General features: G+C 40.4%; 2 protein-coding genes across 2 annotated transcripts in view; both read left to right on the forward strand.

The window, feature by feature from the left end:
• Positions 1 to 20,455, forward strand: part of LOC308593623 (lipoxygenase homology domain-containing protein 1-like) — a 181,184-nt gene that overhangs the window by 20,449 nt on the left and 140,280 nt on the right. Inside the window, exons 2-3 of the mRNA XM_081206073.1 lie at positions 4,370 to 5,026; positions 7,541 to 7,712. Of these exons, the coding sequence (XP_081062199.1) occupies positions 4,382 to 5,026; positions 7,541 to 7,712 (817 nt within the window). The 5' untranslated portion in view covers positions 4,370 to 4,381. The remainder of the gene's footprint in view (positions 1 to 4,369; positions 5,027 to 7,540; positions 7,713 to 20,455) is intronic.
• LOC308592690 (oxygen-regulated protein 1-like) lies at positions 10,303 to 15,882 on the forward strand (the record flags this gene model as incomplete). The annotated part of the gene is made up of 1 exon (XM_081204301.1): positions 10,303 to 15,882. The coding sequence occupies one exon, from the start codon at positions 10,303 to 10,305 to the stop codon at positions 15,826 to 15,828; it is 5,526 nt and encodes a 1,841-aa protein (XP_081060427.1). The 3' UTR covers positions 15,829 to 15,882.

The raw sequence follows: 20,455 nt of genomic DNA on the forward strand, positions 1-20,455 counted from the left end.
CTATTCAATAGCCTTTTTCGGAGCCCTGAGGCTTGGGGAGGTGGTGTGTGAACCTAAGCAGGACGGGGGTTCGAGAGGCTTGTTGCTGCAGGACGTGAGCTTGTCTCAGTCTGAATTGCAGATTCTCGTCAGGAGTTCCAAAACTGATCAGCTGGGCAGAGGGGCAGTTATTCGGCTACCAGCAACTGGGCAAGGGGGCCCTTGCCCAGTCAAGGATCTCCAGAAATATATGGCATTGCGGCCTAATGGGGAGGGGGCCCTGTTTATTCACGAAGACGGGCGTCCATTGGCACGTCATCAATTTGCTGGTGTCTTGCGCAAGGCCATTGCTGCCTGTGGCTATGCGGCATCGGAGTTTGCTCCGCATTCCTTTAGGATTGGGGCTGCAACTACAGCCGCCCATTGGGGCTTGTCGGCTAGGAGGATCAAAGACCTGGGTCGTTGGAAGTCGGACGCATACAGGGGTTATGTGCGGAAACGATGTTGATTTCATGTACTCACATCTTCTGTTTTACCCTAGGTCTACCCACTGTCAGTGTTTGGATAGTGGGGCACAGTATTGTGCATTGGGCCGCTTGCAGAGCTCGGCAATCTGAATTGGGAGTTGGCCTTGGCCTTCCGCAGCACGTACGAGTGTCCTGGATCTCCAGAAGGGGGATGCGGTGGAAGGAATTCTTACCGCTAATGCAGAGGCGTGTTCTTCTGGAGGGCCCCCCTACGGCGATTGTGGTGCAGCTCGGGGAAAACGATATGGTTTCTTTTTCCTGTTATGTTTTACGTGCTATTATTTTGCAGGATTTGAGGGACTTGGCGGCCTTGGTGCCCACTACTAAGTTAATTTGGTCACAGTTGCTCCAGCGTTGTGGCTGGAGGGGTAGTCCCTGCCCTGCGGCCACTGAAAGGGTGAGAAAGCGTATTAATTCAGCTGCAAGCAAGCTGGTGTCTGATCTGGGTGGGCTTGTGATTCCCCACCCAGATATTAGGGCTAAAGCCACTGATTGCTACAGGTCTGATGGGGTGCATCTTACCTCTGTTGGGAGTGATTTATGGTTGAGGTCAGTGGTGGCTAAGTTGAGAGTATGTTTGGGTTTGTGAGTGGTTGGCGGTGAGCGTAGGGCTCAGGTGGCGGTTAGGCATTGGTTTAAATTGGTTGGTGGAGGGGTATGGATTGGCTGTGCCTACCCCTCAGGTGATGCTGCAACATGGGAATTCCGTTAAAGGAATTCAGGGGCTTACCATCCTTTCGTCCAAACCCCTGGAATCGGGTTTGGGCCGTGTAAGCCCCTAGGAGCATGCGGGGAGAAGCTGTGGGTCTGTGTCGCAGCTCCAGTTATCCCTGATCTTGTTCCTCCACACTGGCTTCCGCTGGAATCCGGAAGTCAGTGCTGTCCCCGAGGCGGGGGGGACAGATAGTCTTAACCAATGCCTATGCAACCACTCACAATTTGTATGATAATAAAGTTGTGGCCAAAATTATGCCAAAAACCTTAAACAAAAATTATGTGTGAAGTGTGAGTTATTTGGGGATAAGGGTGTTTTGTGGGACCTCAGCACGCAAAGCGTGTTCTAATAGAAGAGAGCACGTGTTGCGGCTGGGGCCAGGCAAAGCACCCTGTAGTTGACAGGATAATTGGTTGGAAATTGATCTGGCAAGGTTTGGATGGTGTTGCTGGGGCAAATAGTATGTTGCCATTTTGGGGGTGGAGATCAGAGATTATTTAAGCAGGGCCCAAAGAGAGTTGCTTTCTCTTTCGCTGTGGGCATCTGATCACCCGCCCGCCCTCCCTTGATTGGGCTTTCGCTTGACCTTGCTATGCCTGTCTAGGGGTCGTTCGCATTGGTGCGGGGGCCTGGTAGGAATTTTGCCATTTGGCTGATTAGTGTGTGCCATCTGGTTTTTTGCCTACTGCGTAGCAAATCGTCACAACTTGTAAGGTTGGCGGTTAGGCATTGGTTTAAATTGGTTGGTGGAGGGGTATGGATTGGCTGTGCCTACCCCTCAGGTGATGCTGCAACATGGGAATTCCGTTAAAGGAATTCAGGGGCTTACCATCCTTTCGTCCAAACCCCTGGAATCGGGTTTGGGCCGTGTAAGCCCCTAGGAGCATGCGGGGAGAAGCTGTGGGTCTGTGTCGCAGCTCCAGTTATCCCTGATCTTGTTCCTCCACACTGGCTTCCGCTGGAATCCGGAAGTCAGTGCTGTCCCCGAGGCGGGGGGGACAGATAGTCTTAACCAATGCCTATGCAACCACTCACAATTTGTATGATAATAAAGTTGTGGCCAAAATTATGCCAAAAACCTTAAACAAAAATTATGTGTGAAGTGTGAGTTATTTGGGGATAAGGGTGTTTTGTGGGACCTCAGCACGCAAATAGTACGAAAAGAATGATCATGATATTGATAATAGTAATGCCTGTGCACTGGGTCCCTCTCACCTAAGAGACAGCAACAACTCATGAACAGCCAGGAAAAAGGTTAGGATTGTTTTGCCTCTAAGGAGTAGGGCAACTTTCTCAATTTAATAGTTGAACTTTCTTATTTTATTATTTATTTATTCATATGCAGGAATTTCCAGACCAAACAACATATAAATTACTAGAACATACGATGGGCCTTAGGTTTCCCATTCTTCCTCTACTAGTCCATGTTTTTCCTGGTACCTTCTAAACATTCAATCTAAGCATGAATTAGGTCATTTATTACAATCTGTTTTTGTAACCCTAATTAGCTGGTTCAAACACATAAGCTGTAAATTCTCCCTCATCCTTTCTGGTTGAACTCTTAGTTAAGCCTTGTACTCACTGGGCAATCTTATGCAAGCTTCTCTCTCTTATTCTCAGTTTCCGCAATTTGGGGATCGAGTTAGTGGCTTACCTTATGAGGAAGCTGTAGGTGCTACAGATATAGCATAGGATGTAATTTAAGGAAAAGTACTACACATGAATATAAAGTATTATTACGGTATATCTTGCTTTCTATTTTAAAAGCTTATTTTACGGATTTTAGTATCATATTTTTAATATGGTCTTAATCCAGCAGGTCAACTGGGGGTGTAAATGAAAAAGTAATAAATTAATCTTAAAGTCTTGACCCCAGAGTATCTTAAGCTGAATGTGACTACTCCAGACTGTGTGGTTTCACAGTGAGACTTTATAATATGTTTGTGCTGTTGTCTAGCCTATTATGTTTACTGAAGAGAATTCCTGCTAGAATCAGTAGTACTGCAGTGCTACAAAACGAATAAGCCTGGGATCACAGGCAAAATCCACCAGAAAGTTCTCCTGCACAAACCCTGTTGAAATTAGAGGGAACTATGTAAACTCACACTGTAATTCTTTTTTCTAGACTGTGCCCAGTTTCTTTTGTCAGTTTTTGGTCATATCCACACCATACATTTAAAGCATATTCAAGGCACATTCAAAGCACATGGCTTCCACCAAAGAATTAGGGAATGGTAGCTGGCAACAGTTGATCTGTGAGGGGTAAACTACAGTTTCCTGGATTCCTTGGGGGAAGACATGTGTTTTAAGTGTGTGTTGAATGTTCTTTAAACATGTTGTGCGGGTGCAATGTCTGACTAGTTCAGAGCTGGGGAATATTTTTCAGGCCAAGGTCTGAAATTTCCCCATGGGGAATATTCCAGAAACCACATGCCAGTTTGCGGGGAGGCCATAGGCAAAAAGTGGCTGGACAAATGGATGTGATGTTTATATAGTACATGATATTCCAGCTGTGCAAAAGCCAGAGGATTCTTTGCCTTCCAACCTGACCACCCTCATATTTTTCCATCCAGGGAAGCAAGAGGCATTATCATAGTTCAAGGACACCTTTCATTCTGCCAAAAGCACTTGATGAGGATGCAGAAAAGGGTTGATGAGGGGTGTGACCTAGGGAGAGTCCCAACAGCCAGATAGAAAGGCCTGGAAGGACACATTTAGCCCTGGACTAGTTGGTTGGGTCACCCTTGGAACAACAACAAAAAAATCCTTTATATGAAAGCATTTAGAATGTAAAAATAGAAAATGTTGCCATTGCTATTAAAACAACAACAGAAAAGTCTAATTACTATTCTGGTGTGACAAAATACCCCTTGCTAAGTGAAATGTTCTGTTGTAGCAAAATGATAAGATATGTTAAAATACATGGGAGAATTCTACACATATTTGCAAGTAAAGCTTTGTTAGCTTAATCCTACCAGTCTTTGTGGAATTTAGAGATAACAGCTTGGACCTATTTAAGCCATTGATTTTTGGCAAGATTTACTGCTGGTTGCTTTTGTTAAAACCTCCTTTGTGACTTTATAGAAATGAGGCCTGCATTATTGTTGTGATCATAAGCGAGCATTTACTTCTGCCTCCTTATTTCCAGATTGCTGTCAGAATGAGTGAAACACCTTCAACCAACTACTCAATGATTCAGCCCCGTACTTCAGAGAGTGAACAGTCTTTGTCTGTTCGTCCTTTCAATGTCACCGAACCCATTGTGGCCAAACGGATCTGCTTTTACAAGAGTGGCGACCCTCAGTTTAATGGGGTAAAAATGGTGGTCAATAACCGCTCTTTCAAATCATTTGATGCCTTGCTTGACAACTTGTCGAAAAGAGTTCCATTGCCTTTTGGGGTGAGAAATATCACTACACCACGAGGGATACACAGTGTCAATAATTTGGAAGACCTTGAAGATGGCAAGTCATACATCTGTTCCCAACAGAGGAAAGTCAAGCCCATCAACCTGGAGAAGGCCAGTAAGAAGCCATTGCCATGGCAGATCAGCAGGCCAGTCAGTGCTCGCCGCAGAGCTGTACAGTTAGCTAGAGAGGGCGAAGGTGGTGTGTTCCAGCAAGGAAGCACCGCCAGACTCAGTAACCCTAAGAAGCTGCTTGTTTTCAAAAATGGCAATGTAAGAATCCGGCGCACTGTTGTCTTGGGTAAGAAGAACACACAAAGCTTTGAGGCCTTTCTGGACCACATCAGTGAGCTAATGCAGTACCCTGTTGTGAAATTGTACATGACAGATGGGAGAAAGGTAAGAATATAAGAAGATACTCTGAAATATTTATCTTTGGGCAGGTGGTCTTAGGACTGGTTTACACATAACTGCAACATTAAGTGATGATATGAATGAGCCATTGCAGAGGTGATGTGATAGGTAGAACATTCACATCAAACATCATATCAAACAAAATGCTTGCTTAAATAGAGCTGCTTCCCATTGTCAGCCACCATTGTGCAGCTATTAAGTTATGAGATCAAATGATCAGAGACCAGATCACGTGGCAGGGGGAGGTAAGCAGTTACCTTAACAAAATATACAAATTCCAACCCACGACTTCCCCAGTTTTTGCTAGATCATGATTCCATTTACCTTTCTAAATAGATACTACATATGGCATCAATTGCATGGTTCCAAAACAAAACTAATTTAAAAAAACTAATTACAGGCAGTCCACTTTTAATTGGGAATGCAGTGTGCAGGGAGGGGAGATGTAACGCTGTCGCTTTGGAATAATGACAATTCATCTCCATTCTCTGGGGGCAGGACTCGTATTAGCACGGATGGGGCCATTTCCCCTAAGCCTAATGGTGGCTTGGGGGCAAGGAATCAGACTCCCATCCCTGTGCACTGTGTTGTCAATTAAAACTGGCCCTATGCCTGTAATAACATTTAGCATAAGAAAAAGTGATTTGCAGTGACACACCTAGCATCACAAGTCATTAGACCGTTAGGTTCTACTGCAGGAGGATGTGGTATCCTTCAGATGCTATTGGGCTACAGCTTCCATCACCTCTGATGATTGGCTGTGCTGTCTAGGGCTTATGGAGGGTATGATGTTAGCTGCTCCTGTACTACTGCAGTTATACGGCTTTGTTTTCACCAAAACCATGCTATCTAAAATGTTTCTTATGTTTCTTACACTGGTCAAGAACATCTGCTGCTCTTTAAATTCAAATGGCTGGTGTATGTTGCTTCAGTGCCCTTGTGAGCCACAATAGCTGTCTTGCCCTTAAAGGAAAACTTGGCATGGCAGGGAGATGGAAGTGAGAGGAATTTAATTGCTGGTATCCATGAAGACCTAATTTTCTCTTAAACTGTAACTTCCTGTTCTAGCATGTAACACTCCTGCTTACTAAGGAGCTTTTAAGGGCACCCACAGGAGTGACCTCAATCGTGCTGCACGCTCTAGCCATGTCATAATCCCTTGAAGCCCTATATTATGTTTAGGCTGCTCATGAGGCATTATTCTATCTCTTTCTGCCAAGAGCTTAAAGGTCCCTGAAGGAAGCGGCACAACCTTTTATTTTCACTTTTTTGGGGGGATGGTAACAGAATTAAAACGCAAAAGCAGGTTCTCTAACCCACCTGGGTGGGGTCAAGAAATATTGGAGGGTCATCTCATTTGGGGATAAAGCCAGTATTAGAGGGAAGCCACAGTAGCATGTTAGTGTGGGTAACAAAGCAACATTGGGAAGCCGTGTTCATGAGCAGATAGGTGGGGAATGTGAAACAGAAAATCCGTTGGCAGAGAAAGGGTTATACATCTCCTTTCCCCACCATTCCTTCACTTAAAATGACAGCCTCCCATGGCTTCTTTTTATTTAAAGAATAGAGATGAGGCTTCATAACATGCATCAGTGTGTAACATGTCAGTTTGCCTCTCATCGTTTTTATATGCTCCCATGCAGAGTTTTAAAATTTGAAAAGTGATGTCCCCACATTTGAAATCTAAGGTTGAGGGGAAAGCAATTATGAAGCTACGGCATGGTCAGAGAATCCTAGTACTGCACACCTTGAGTTCCTGCAACAGACTTTCCTATTTACTCCAATGAAGTGCTTCAAGATGTTTCTGTTTTTCAGAATATAAACCCAGTCAGTGATGGCTCGAGTACCTTTAATTTTACAAGATCTACAGTTTTGTAGTAAAGCTTTGAAGAAAAGAAAAGAAATATTTCACACCACTTTCTCAAATAGAAATTGTAATGTGGATCTGTTGCGGCCATGAACAAGACAGACATTTATTATTTAAGACTGTAAAATTTCACAGAAGACATATTGATAGCTACATCTATTTCTTTACCTTCTCAAATATATACTAATATCAAATTTAAGTACTGAGTTGTGACAGCTATGTTGCCAAAATGAGGAAATAAGAGAGGTAATATTATGCTCAGGAACATCAAGGTTTGAAAAGTAGAAAATTAATTTTTGGGAGGGGTGAAATTAAAGGGGCAAAAAGTGCCACACACCAATAGTAGCCCAATGAGGACTGAGCATCTTCAAGTGACCTCAGTTTGGAGTTGGGACAGATTGGCAGATAAAAATAAAAACAGAGAGGAGAAGGTGTAAAGGATTAGCATGGGTGGATGACTAGAACACTGAACAGGACTTTCCATCCATGCCTCATTTTGTTGCAGCTCTCCTTTGGGTTTTCTAAAGGTGTCAAGTGCTCATAGAAGCATGGCTTTTAATCAAAATCCTGGACCACAGAATGATGATTTTCTTTTTCACAATAAGAAACCTTGTCTGCTGTTTCTCTTTCAGGTCCCCAACCTTCAAGCTCTAATACTCTGCTCTGGAGCTGTTGTAGCTGCAGGAAGAGAGCCCTTTAAAGCAGCTAATTATGATCCTCGTCGGTATTCACTACCTAGTAAACTGCCCGGGGTCTCCAGTCGTGTATACCCCAGAACAAATGCCAAGTCGGAGGGTAGAAAAAGTAAGTGTCTTTAATGATTCTCGGTTCCAATTTCCTTCTCCCTCTTTTATTATTCTATAAAATGAAATGGCAAAAAGGAATGGTCTGCCTAGATATCAGTATATTAAAAAAAGGCCAGTTAAACCATTTACAGACTCCCTAGCCAAATCCTCACAAATGAGGAAAATGAAAGAGCCTGAGGGAAGGGGAGAATATTAAGCACCAGCAGTCTCTGATATTCCTCTAAATATGAAGGTTTTGACTATATTAAAACCATCATTATCTATTAACAGCTCATTCATCTTTTAACTCACCTGTTATAAATCAGTTATTTTCAGTGTTAGTCCAAGTCAGAACACACCCATTGGAATTAATGAACATAGCTAACTTAGGTTCATTTCAGTGGGTCTACTCTGAGTGCACTTTAGTTTGCTACAACGCTTCCTCTCCAATGTGAGTACTCTAATTTAGAAAGTAATGAAGTTACATTTTATGTTCATTTCCAGTTGCTGTAGCATGAATGCCACCCTTTGTCATGAAAAGTAAAACTAAGTAAGACTGTGTACACACAAATCTATTTACAGCACAAAAAATGTAATTTTTCTCAACTGGGAATCATTCATGCTCAGTGCTTTTCTTCTAGAAAAAAAAGGTGCCGGTACTGCACACACCCAGAAAAAAAGCACTGTTCATGGTTGTCTTCAACATGCTGCTTTCAATCTAGATTGAATCTAGAGTCTGCTCTCCAAAAGGTTGGGTGTGGTTACTTGATACCTATTTGAAAATTCTCTTCTTGATTAGGTATCCATGCCTTTTCCTCCCTTCACATGTGCCAAGTGAAAGAATAAGAAAGAGGTCATGGCAACCTTAATATATGCCTACCCACAGTGACATTGGGCAGGTCTGGACTCACCCCCCGCAATTGCCAGGACCATCTACATCTCTTTTCAAATGTCGTGTGTACATAGCCTAACTCATGATTCATGACATGAATCTAAACCAGGAATGGGGAACTTTTTTGCCTCCATGGGCCCTGCCCTGTTCATTTTAAGCCACACATGAATGCCTGAGTAGGGTGTATGATACCCACAGACAAAAGTCAACAAAAATGTAATAAAAAATAAATAAATAACAAAGCATTGCATCAACACAAATTGCATATCGGCATTTTAGTAGGAAACATCCCAGACGTAAAATAGGAATCAACTTTGTCTCAGCAGCAATTTACTCATTCAACTAGATCATCTTCAGAGACCCTGTTTTATATTCTCCTGTTCTCTGAGGGGGTGAGAGGGGCTACCTTTTCAGTGGTGACACCTGGGGTATGGAATTCCCCCTCAGAGAGAGACAGAAACAGACCCAGACCCAGCTCCCTCACTAGTGGAGTTCAGATGGCAAGTTGTTCCTGCTATTTTTCAGGGCATTTAGAATAGCACATAACAAGTTGTTGCCTTTATGTCCTTATCTTGTTCTGTAGTTTTATTGCTTCTGGTTCTATGATTGTCTTGTTTTGGTTCATACTGATGTTAAGCCATGGAATGATTCTTTTGGATGCAAGAATAGATATTTCAAAAAAAAATATAAGTAAACAAGCAAAAATATATGAAACATGCTAATAGGGATGTTAAAGATTATCACTAAAACAGAGAAGATCCTGTAGTGTCTTAGGCTGCAATCCTAACCACACCTACCTGGGAGTAAACCCAACTGAATTCAATAGCACTTTCTTCTAAGTAAACATTGTTAGGCTTGCACTGTTAATGACTAACAAATGCATTTGTTTGTGTTTATAATTGTGAGTCTAGGTTATAAGTGACTAAATTCCGTTATTGTTGAAGACACTGTTATATGCAGCAGTTGTTTTCCTGGTAGTGGTAGTGCTTGTAACACCAGCACTCTAGGAACTGTACTGGTTCCCTAATGCCCTTTAAGCACAATCTAATACACTATTTAAGAAAGCATTCCCATCTCTTACAATAATCTCTAAAATCCACTGACCATCCGCGATGCATGTAGTTAGGGAAACAAGGGCATGCAGAGGGAGTGTATCAAAACTCATGAACTCCTTCCTTGCCAAAGTCTGAAGAATGGTTGGAAACGTTGCTAGCAGCACTTGTTATTTTTTCATATGAACTCTCTGTTTAGACTGTGGTTAAGCAATTTCTATTCTATTTACAATGACGCAGTGTATAAATTATGTTTAATTCAATAAATAAATTGGAACGTTCAAAAATGATGGTAAATGCAGTCATTGCAAAGAAAACATGATAAGGCATCATGAAACTTCCTTCCACACCATCATGCATAGAATTGCACACTGCACACCTGCTTAATCTTAAAAGGCTAAAACTTGAAATCCCTGGTTTATTTCTGGCCAAAATATCTGTCATTGTTAATATTTAAGACTATGCATAAACCTAGTAAATATTTGTATATTCTTTGCTGCTCCTTTTTCTTCTTCTAGGTGATAGTAGCTGATGTGTCTGGACAGATATCTCATTTCTCCCTACTATTTAAGCTATACAGGTTTTCATTGTTTCATGTTTTAGCCTTTTAACCAGCGGGGCCGACCATTTATTACTAATGTTTTATATAATTGGATCCCTTCCCAATGCTATTTTATCTGAATGTTTTTGTACTAACAACCTTCTTTTTGTGTTTTCTCTTGTCTCTTTCCTACCTGTCTGCTGCCTCTGTCCCTGGATGGTTATTTCTGATGACTGTCTTCTGCACTTTCCATCTAATCTTATCATTTGGGGTGTTTTCAATAAATTATTTGAAAGTGAGTGTACAGATAGACTCAAGCTCCCGATCACAGATGATTTCTGCTTCTTCTTCTAAAGGCTACAGTAATGATAACAACTCAGAGTCTTCTTACATACCTAATATTGACACAAGCTTAGCAGAAAATCATTCACATACTGGGGAAGATTTGTCTTTGGTGCCCCCTGAAGATGACATTGAGAAGTCTGTTCATCTTAATCAAGATGGCAGCATGACAGTTGAGATGAGAGTTCGATTCAACATAAAAGAAGAGGAAACTATAAAATGGACGACCACAGTTAGCCGTGCTGGCACCTCTGCAGTTGTTGCAGAAGATGAGTCATGTGGAAAAAATGCAGAAAACTTCAACAGGGCTGAATATGATGTCTCACTGCAGCCCATCAACACAGAAGTGATCAGTCAAGATATTTCATGTGGAACGGAAGCTAGCAATTATGACATCTGGCAGAATTCTTCTGTGAACGTAGATATGAGCCAGGCAAAGAATGATAAGATCAAACCTCCTTTTTATAGACCACCTACTCCTGGGCCTAGAAGAGTCAAGCAAAAGAAATCCTTGGTTGAAAGTGTAACTGTGGTATCTGACACAGCAGTCCAAAAAAAGATGGTTGGGCAGTATTCTTACAGTGAAGAAATGGACAATGGTGATACCAAATCTGAATATTACCTGGTCACTCACTCTAGCAGTAAAACATCAAGTGTTACCACACCAAAACTAAGCGAAATTTGTAGCAATCATATGCTGAATCAATCTCAGGATGACCAGACAGAGGAAGAAACATCAAACAAAGTCACAATTGAAAAGTCCAATGCCTTGCCTTGTGAGGATGGCTTATCACAGAACGTTTTGGAGAAATCAGTTGCAGAGGAAGGCTTAGATAACAATTTAACATCTGGTTATGATTCTAGCATCAGTCATGCTCAAACGTCTCTAAAGAAATCCCATGCAACTGGACTGCCTTTGCTTAATCAAAGTGATCAAACTGGAAGGGAAGTAGGCAGCTTCAACATCCACCCCGAATTATCTCAGTCAAGAAGTGAGGAGGTGATATGCAACCAGTGCAAGGGATTGCCTTCTTCTCAAACTCCCATACATGACTCACCTCCTGGGAGCAGTGAAACAGTATGCAAGTGTGCTCAAAGATCTCCCCCGATAACAGAATCTTCTTCTATCACTGTCAAGAACTCAGCAACTCATCTCTCTGATGGAAGCCAAGCTGCATCTTCCAGTAGTAAAAAGAAGAGCAAGAAGAAAAAGAAGAAAAAGAGAAAATCTTCCTCTGATATTGTAGAGCAAGGCACAGCTTTTCCACAGAACTTGCATGATATAGCAGCCGTAGCAACCCCTGAGAATGATGTGAAGACTTGTGAGATGCATATCACAAGAGAAAGTGCACCACATTCTTCTCCTCAAATCACAGTTCATAAAAGAGTGCTTGCTTTGCCTGTTGCCAACTTAGAAGGTTCTAATAAAGGCTTAGGTCCTAAAGAAGATTTATATAGTCAAGTGTCTAAGAAATCCCAGAAAAATGAATTAGAATCTAACCTGAAGCAAAATCTAAATAGACAGTTGCCTAAGCTAAAAGCCAAATCAGACAAAAAACCTCACTTGAAAGCAGAAGAAGGGTTAATGGCTAAAGATCACCCCAAAAATGAAATTGAACAGATTAAAGAAGGTACATGGGACACAGCTAATGTAACAGAACAAACAGCAGGTTGCATAGTTTCATGGAAGCCATTGACTGATACAGGAAGTGGTCCTAAGGCTGAAAAAGAAAAGAAGGTAACTTCTGCCAAATCACACAAATCATCATTGAAACATAAAAAAGTAAAAAAGAATAAAAAACCTGAAAGTGCTTCAGGTAGTAAAGTCCCTGTGTTGGATGAGACTAGAACATTGGATACTTTGAGGGATGCAGCCTTGACAAATGAGATTGCAGAACTTTCTCTTGAAAGTTATGTCCAAAACTGGTTGCAGAACATATTCCCAAATGCTGCAATGCCTGAAAAGCATTTACCTCCCATAAATTCAGATAACAGAACAATGCATCAGTTGTCTGTCAAGTCTTTTTCAGATAAAGAAAGTCAGTTAGTAGGAAAGAATGTGTGCCTATCAGGGAATAAAAATATTAGTGAAAGTAAACTATCCAATGGTACATTAAATCATCTCAGTGAACTAGGAACTGTTGAAGAATCAGTTAAAAAACTGTACGAAGGACACATTGGCTGTTTGACAGATGCTGAGGCAAGTTTAATAGAAGAAGCCAAGTATTTATTACAGTCAGATAACCAGAGCAATAATAAACTATCCATGTGTAATATACATGAAAATGACAAAAAGAATGTTCTGTTAGAAACCAGTGATCAAAGGTACATTTCTGAAATTGCTGCCCGGGTTAGTCCCAATGGCACCAGTAACATTCTAGGACCTGATATGCAGAAGGATTGTGTCAGTGGTCTGTTGCTGCACCAGCTGAAATCAACAGTGCTCAGTGCTGAAAAGAACCATGTTGGATGCATTACAGACATTTCTTCTTCCTCCCTTCTTGGAGCTTCTTCCAATCTCCTCCTCGCTTGGCTCCTTCTACTTAACCTCAAAGAAACTTTGTCCAATATAAATAAAGATGACATGGTACAAACTACCTGTAGCTGTTCAGAAGTATTTACACTCCTGCAGTATTTGAAACAAGTTGCAATTAAAGAGGAAGCTGAAGACCTGAAGACTGCTGTCTCCAATCTTCAGGACTGCACAGCAAACCATTTAATATTCTCCGGAATGCAAATAGAGAAACAGGAACCAACATACCACAAAGAAATTTTTCCTCAAGCTGAAATTAAACATATACCAGTCTTTGAAGAAGGAAAAGTAAACAAGAATTTAACTCTTAAGAATAAGTTGAGTTCTGAGGAAGTTATTGATGCAGAAGTGTTAGCAGGAGAATTGGAGAGGTCTAGTGGGGAGGAGGAGGAGGAGGAGACCTGCAGAACTCCAGTAGAGAATTCAGATCTAAATGATTTGGATGTTCATGATGAAATGCAAAATTTGAACTGCATTAATGCTGACTTGAATAGCTGTGGCTTGGCTTCAAATGAGGATCTGCCTACAGAAAATGAACAAAGTTCATTTGAACATAGCTCATTTCAAGGCACACAGGAAAAAACCACAGATACATCATTTAATAATGAAGAATCAGAGATATCACAAGAACCTAAGTCAAGCACTCACAGCATGACCTCTAATGATAAAGACCACATGTTTGATCTAGAAACTTCAGAGGTAGATGATAAGGAAGTAAAGGGCACAGAAGATTTAAACTGGACCAACTCTGTGTTGTTAAAGGAAAATTCAAGTGAGTGTCTTACTTCCATTGCTGATAATACCACAAATGGTGACATTGTAGAAAATTCTGTACGGGAAGACATGGAGGAAGATGGTACTTGTGAGGAGACTTCAGAACGATTGTCTACACCATCACCATTATCTTTTTGTTATGAATCTAAGCAAATTCCAGGAGAAGAGGAACAGGTGTCCCGAGTAAAACTGATAGTAAAGGAACTTGAGGGTGGATCCTACTCAAATTCTTCTTTGGAATTCAAAAAATGCCTGAAAAGTCCTGCCACTTCTGACTTGTCAGATTATCGACCAGAAACTGATGAAAGTGATTACAATGTTAGGCATTCCAGTGACTTGACGAATGAAAGTGTAGATGAAGCAATATATGAAAAAGAGTACAACAAAGGGTATGTGAAAAGAACTATTGAGAGACTTTATGGTAAAGCCGAAGCTTCCTTTAAGTCCCCTTCTAAGCTTGATCCTCCATATTTGACTCAAACACTACAAGGAAATGCTGTAGAAGAACCCTGTCATGATGTAATGGAGGGAGCTCCTTTGTTGTGTCAAAAGAATCATACCTGGCTGGATGAATTTGCATCACCTAAAATCCCAGAAGATTTAAACGCAAATAATGACATGTGGGAAAAAGAAAATGCTACCTTGCCAGCACCACAGTTTAGTCTTAATGGGGAAGAAGCATATTATAATGATGACTGTTCAGTGGAATACACAAACCAGCACTGCCAATCTAGGGAACACATTGCTGAAGATGAAGGAGTACTGATTGATAAAGGAAAATGGCTTCTTAAGGAGAACCATTTAATAAGGAGGTCACCACCTGAGAACTCTGGATTGTATGGCAATACAGATACAACATCGGCCGACACGGCATTTGACAATCATAGTGATGAAATCCCATATTCACATTTTGGGAATCTGAATCTCCGGCCGCCTCTCAAAGAAATATCATCTTCTGAACTTGAAGACATGGCTAAGCCATATGACAATGGATGCAACTACTTCAACATGCCTCATAACAGTGATTCAGATCCGTTTCCTGATACTTTAAGTATACAAAGCAGAAACAACCAGTGTAGTAGCTCCGTGCTTTTTGAGGCAGCATGTAACAGTTCCACGCAATTTTATACAGAAGTGAAAAGTAATTCCCCAGCTCTTACTTCTGTAGAATTTAGATTACCAGACAATAAGGTGCATCCTGCAGAACAGTCTTCAAATGATGAGCCAATTCAAACCCAACCAATAAGCAACACTCATTCAAGCAGGAATAGCCGTGAAGATCAAGACTCGCTGGATAAACTCCATGCTATCTGTGGACAACATTGTCCAATATTGACAGCCATCATAAAGCCAACTAATGAGGAGATCAGAGGATGTGCTTACCAAAAAGCCTCCGATGTTGAGAACCAAGTGGGGTCACATTTGTTAACAAATACTCCATATTTCGTATGGCAAGGCAAAAATATAACTGGACTTTACAAATATCACACAGACCTGAAGAACAGCAGCATTAATAACATTGCAAATAATATTTTTAACAGACTCTATGCTGACAATACTTTAGATTTCATGAATGGCAGTACTTTCAGTTTACTTGTGTCAGCAGCACTGAAAGAAAATCAAGGTTTAAAGAAATTATATGTCACAGAAAATATTGATGTGGGCACACAGGAGATCAACAGTCATGAAAATAATGCCAGTAGTGATGCATTCAGTGAGATAACAGTGGAGCAGAATAATAATTTATCTGTACTGCAGAACTCAAAAGATAAGGGAAACAAAATGGTTGCAGAGAAACCTGCTTCTTCATTAGCAGATGTAACAGAAAGGTGTAAACATGAAAATTTTCACCATCATGAGGCACTCTTAAATAGTACTGGCTTGAAATTAACTGTAAACTTGGAAGGTGAAAATGCCTTCAGTATCAAAGAAGAAACTTCACCTTATGTAAAAGAAGATGAAAGTGACAATGAGTATTCAGACTCCGAAAAAAGTTATTAAGAATTATATAGCACTGCCTATATATTAAAACAAAACAAAACCACAAATGATAAAGACAGTGAATTTATGCCCTGGTTTGAGGAATACATGTTCCTAATTTCTTATTAATAATTCTTCTGTGAAAAGGTTTTTTTGTTCTTGTTTGTTTTTCGCACTCTTGTTACATATTTTCCTTAACAAATGCAAAATAACATTACAAAAATTTTGTGCATGAGAAACTATGGAAATATTAGTTAATAATGTTTTTTTGTGATGGTAGATTAAACTCATGACCCATGTTATTGAACATTAGAAATGCAGCCCATTATGCTAGCATGGACAGGGAGTAGGACTGATATTGTTTATTTTATTAGAGAGGCCATTTGTGATCATTTTATTTATTGTTATTTTTCTCTAATCTGCAAGTGTAATTAACTTACCTGAAAAAACTGTTAAGTTTACATTTCTAAATCTTCATAATTATTCTTATCATAGTTTATAATTATAATTTGTCCAGTGAAATACTTTGGAGATCCGTATACAGAACATTTTAGTTTTACAAAACAGATGTTAAAGATACTTTTTCTAACAAACTGTAAAAACAATATTGTATATTGAATGTATATTGAAATGGGCAACAGAAAGTATTGCAATTATAGGCAATAATCTTATGTATGATGTCGGTGAGCTTTACTCTTGTGTTCTATACACTGAGAAACTTAGAAAATACACAAAGGCATGATTCTAAGAAGGGCTAACTGATCTCATTTATGTATGTAACCAGGCCACTCTCTAGTTTTGTTGGGGTTGTTTTTTTTAAAACCAAGTTTGCCCTCTGTCTTAATGAATATAAAATCAGACACTAGTTAGTCTTCAATTACAGAGACTACCCTAGAATGGTCAAAAAATGAAAACATCATATACATTACCACTTCTGTTGCATTTCTACTGGAGATAATCGTGATAGAAACTACTAGTCTAACACTGCAATAGCTAAATGTAGCTAGTGCAATAGAACTTGCTTCATATTTCTGAAAGTCCAAAAGGCAGCTATTATTATTATTATTATTATTATTATTATTATTATTATTATTATTATTATTATTATTATTATTTTCTATACCACACTTCATCTGAGGATCACAGGATGGTTTACAATACCTCCCCACAATTTAAAAGGCCATAGATTATTTAATTAGCCAAATTTCTTGGAGAAAAGGAATGTTTATGTCTGACATCTAAAGATATGTAACAAAGGCACCGGCTGAGCCTCCCTTGGGAGAGCGTTCCACAAACTGGGAGCCACTGCAGAAAAGGGCCATTTTCATGTTGCCATCCTCCAGACCTCTTGCGGAGGAAGCACACAAAGAGCCTCAGATGATGATTTCAGGGTCTAGGACAGTTCTTATGGAAGAGGCAGTCTTTGAGGTACTGTGGTTTAGGGAAGTTTTTAATGTTTAATGTTGTATTGTGTTTTTAATATTTGATTGGGAGCTGCCCAGAGTGGCTGGGAAAACCCAGCCAGATGGGATGAGTATAAAGAATAAACATATTATTATTATTATTATTATTATTATTATTATTATTATTATTATTATTAGCTCCTGAGCCATTTAAGACTTTATAGGTCAAAACCAGCACTCTGAATTGGGCCTGGATTGGTGTAATGTGGCTACTGAATTCTGCACCAGCAGAACTTTCTGAACTGTCTTCAGATGCAGCCTCATGTATAATGTATCGCAGTAATCTAACCTAGAGGTTACCAGAGCCCAGATGAGAGAGGTTATGCTATCCCTAACCAGGCACTCCATGCCACCAAGGCCACCTGAACCTCATCCAACAGCAGTGGGTCCAGAAGTACTCTCAATCTGTGTACTCACTCCTTTAGAGGGAGTTGTAGCTCCATCAAGATTTTCATCCATCTGATCTAGGGAACCACCCACTAACAGTGTCTCAGTGTTATCTGGGTGGAGTTTCACTTTATTGGCTCTCATTTGGTCCATTCCTGAGGCAGGAAAATGCTCTAGCATATCTACTGCCATGCCTGTAGATGTAAAGGTAGAGCTGTGTGTCATCAGCATATACTGTAGCTGACAATATACTCCAAAACTCCTGATGACCCCACTCAGTGGTTCCATGTAGATGTTAAACAGCATGGGGGACAAAATCAAACCTTGAGGAAGCCCACACTGAAGACTATGTGTTTTTTCTACAGATACTTGGCTGTTATACATTGTTTCAAAGCAATAGCTATCATTACCCTTGTATTTGTGTTTCTATGATAATGAATCTGTATTATGAACAATAAAGTAAGCTAAAAGAACAGCCCTTTGTTATTGGAGAAAAATGGAAGATTGCTGAACAGCCTGACCTCAATCTGTACCTTGTATAATTAATGAAAGCATAATGGATGACAACACCAGCCTTGGAGATATTACATATATGTTGCACTAATTTTTGAAACCAGTTTTTAAAGGAATAATTATTGTAACACAATACAGCATTTATTTCATCTATCCTCACAATCCCTGAATCAGGCCTTCACAATAACATTTCCAGTTTATGGATAGAAAACTGACTCTGAGGGAAGGTGATTCATCCAGAGACCAACCTGAGGGTTCGTGATTGAACATGTATTTGAAGTTGCATGTTCAACCCAATGGGCTGTAAATGTTGCTGCCAATGCACAAATGGAATGGTTTGTCAGTCACACAACAGGACCTCACTTTCTTCTCATGTCCCTGCATTACCTTGCACCCCCTCAAAACCTGCTCTTTAGGGTTGGGGGGATCCTCTGAAAAAGATTGGGGTGTATGTGTCGAATAATAGAAAGCTAACTCCTGTTGCACAAGCAGAGGTCCACTCATATAACATTGAATTCTGTCCAACATCAACCAGACTGTGCTGGTTGTATTAGATCAATGTAAGAATGCTGGGTCCATAGAACCAATAAGAAAAGTCTATAATGCAAATTAATTTATGATTGTGTAATCATTTATTAACATTTCAGTGCATTTTATAATAAGTAACTTAAGTAGTGCTAAAACAAACAAGGAATTGTTTTTGTTTATATTATTTTAGATTTTTTAAGCTAAACGTGTCTCAAAAATTGGGCACACTACAGTTCCCACCACAGATGAAAATTGCTTTTTTGAATGGCCTGTATAGTTACTGAAGCTCGTAAGTGGTAAGAGCCTAGGATGGAGACCTTTGCATAGGGCTCCAACTTGAAGTACCATGCAGTGGCATAGCGTGGATTGTCAGCACCCGGGGCAAGGCAAGCAATTTGCGCCCCCTAACCCGTGGATTTGCGCCCCCTAACCCGTGGATTTGCGCCCCCTAACCCTAACCCCCAGATGTTGCGCCCGGTGCGGCCGGCCCCCCCTGCACCCCCCACGCTACGCCACTGGTACCATGAAGTACAACAAACAAACAAAAAAGGTGTATTTTTATCTTGTGAACTGCCCTGAGATCTTAAGATGAAGGGTGGTATATAAGTCAAACAAACAAACAAATTCCATCATGATAATTTTATACAAAAAACATAGTCATGAAGGCTGTAAGTCCCCTGATAGAATGTGAATAGCTGGAAAGTAGAGAAAGGCAAGATGGTAGCTGACTGGACTGTACTTCAGTGGTTGGAACTGGAAAGAGGTCATTTAAGCAGCACAGCCCAACCACTCTGTTTTCCATAGCTGGAATGGAGCCTACGGTACAAAGGTGAGTCATGTGCTGCACACACTTTTTGCCTCTGGATTTGTCCACTACTGGCATGTGGTCCTGGAAGGTCACTCGGGAGGGGAAATGGCCCCTGGGTAGGAAAATGTTTCCTACTCTTCTTTTACTCTATCATGAACACATGCATTAACTAATGAGATTAACCTAAAGGTTGCCATTAATATCTGGAAATTCATTATTAGGGCACAAACTATTTGGACTCCTTAGGTGTAATAACCAATGTGGTACTTCTGCTATACATATAGTATTTGTGTTATAGAAGTTTCTAAATATAAATATTGCAGCAAGTGGTTAATGGGTAGTGACTAAATATTGAAAGCATTACACTGTTTCATTTGAGGATGCAGAGAATGATTTCTGCTTGACAGAATTGCAGGCCATTATGCACTGATGTTCAGTTCCCTTTCACAGGTGCTATTGCCCCAAAGAACCCATTGTCATTTATCTCTTAACTGCTGATTCTTAAAACCAGTTTCTTCTCTTAATCTCGTGGATATTGCTAAATTGGATTAAGCAAATGAGCATAATATTCAATTACAACTAGTGAAGAGAATGATTTAATAAAAGCAAAGCTGTACAGGTCTTATTGGTGCTATATTATTAACATTATAAGTCATTATCAAGGCACAAGTACAGGGACAGAATGAGAAAAATTAAATGGCTGCCCGTTGAGTGTTCCTGTTCATTTCATGGATAATTCCCGTAAGGAGAAAATCACTGAGGAAAATCTGTGCTAAAACTGAATGTGATGGAAGACAGCCTCTGAATCTGGCTGTAATAATTGTAAATCTGTGTGACAAAGCAATCTGTGCTGGAATTGGGACAATGGCTATGAGCCATAATGGCTACGCTCAGCCTGCACTGTTGGAGGCAGTATGTTTCTGAATAACACTTGCTGGGAATCACAGTG

This window comes from Podarcis bocagei (genome assembly GCF_964188305.1).
Source record: "Podarcis bocagei genome assembly, chromosome: 8".
NCBI lineage: Eukaryota > Metazoa > Chordata > Lepidosauria > Squamata > Lacertidae > Podarcis > Podarcis bocagei.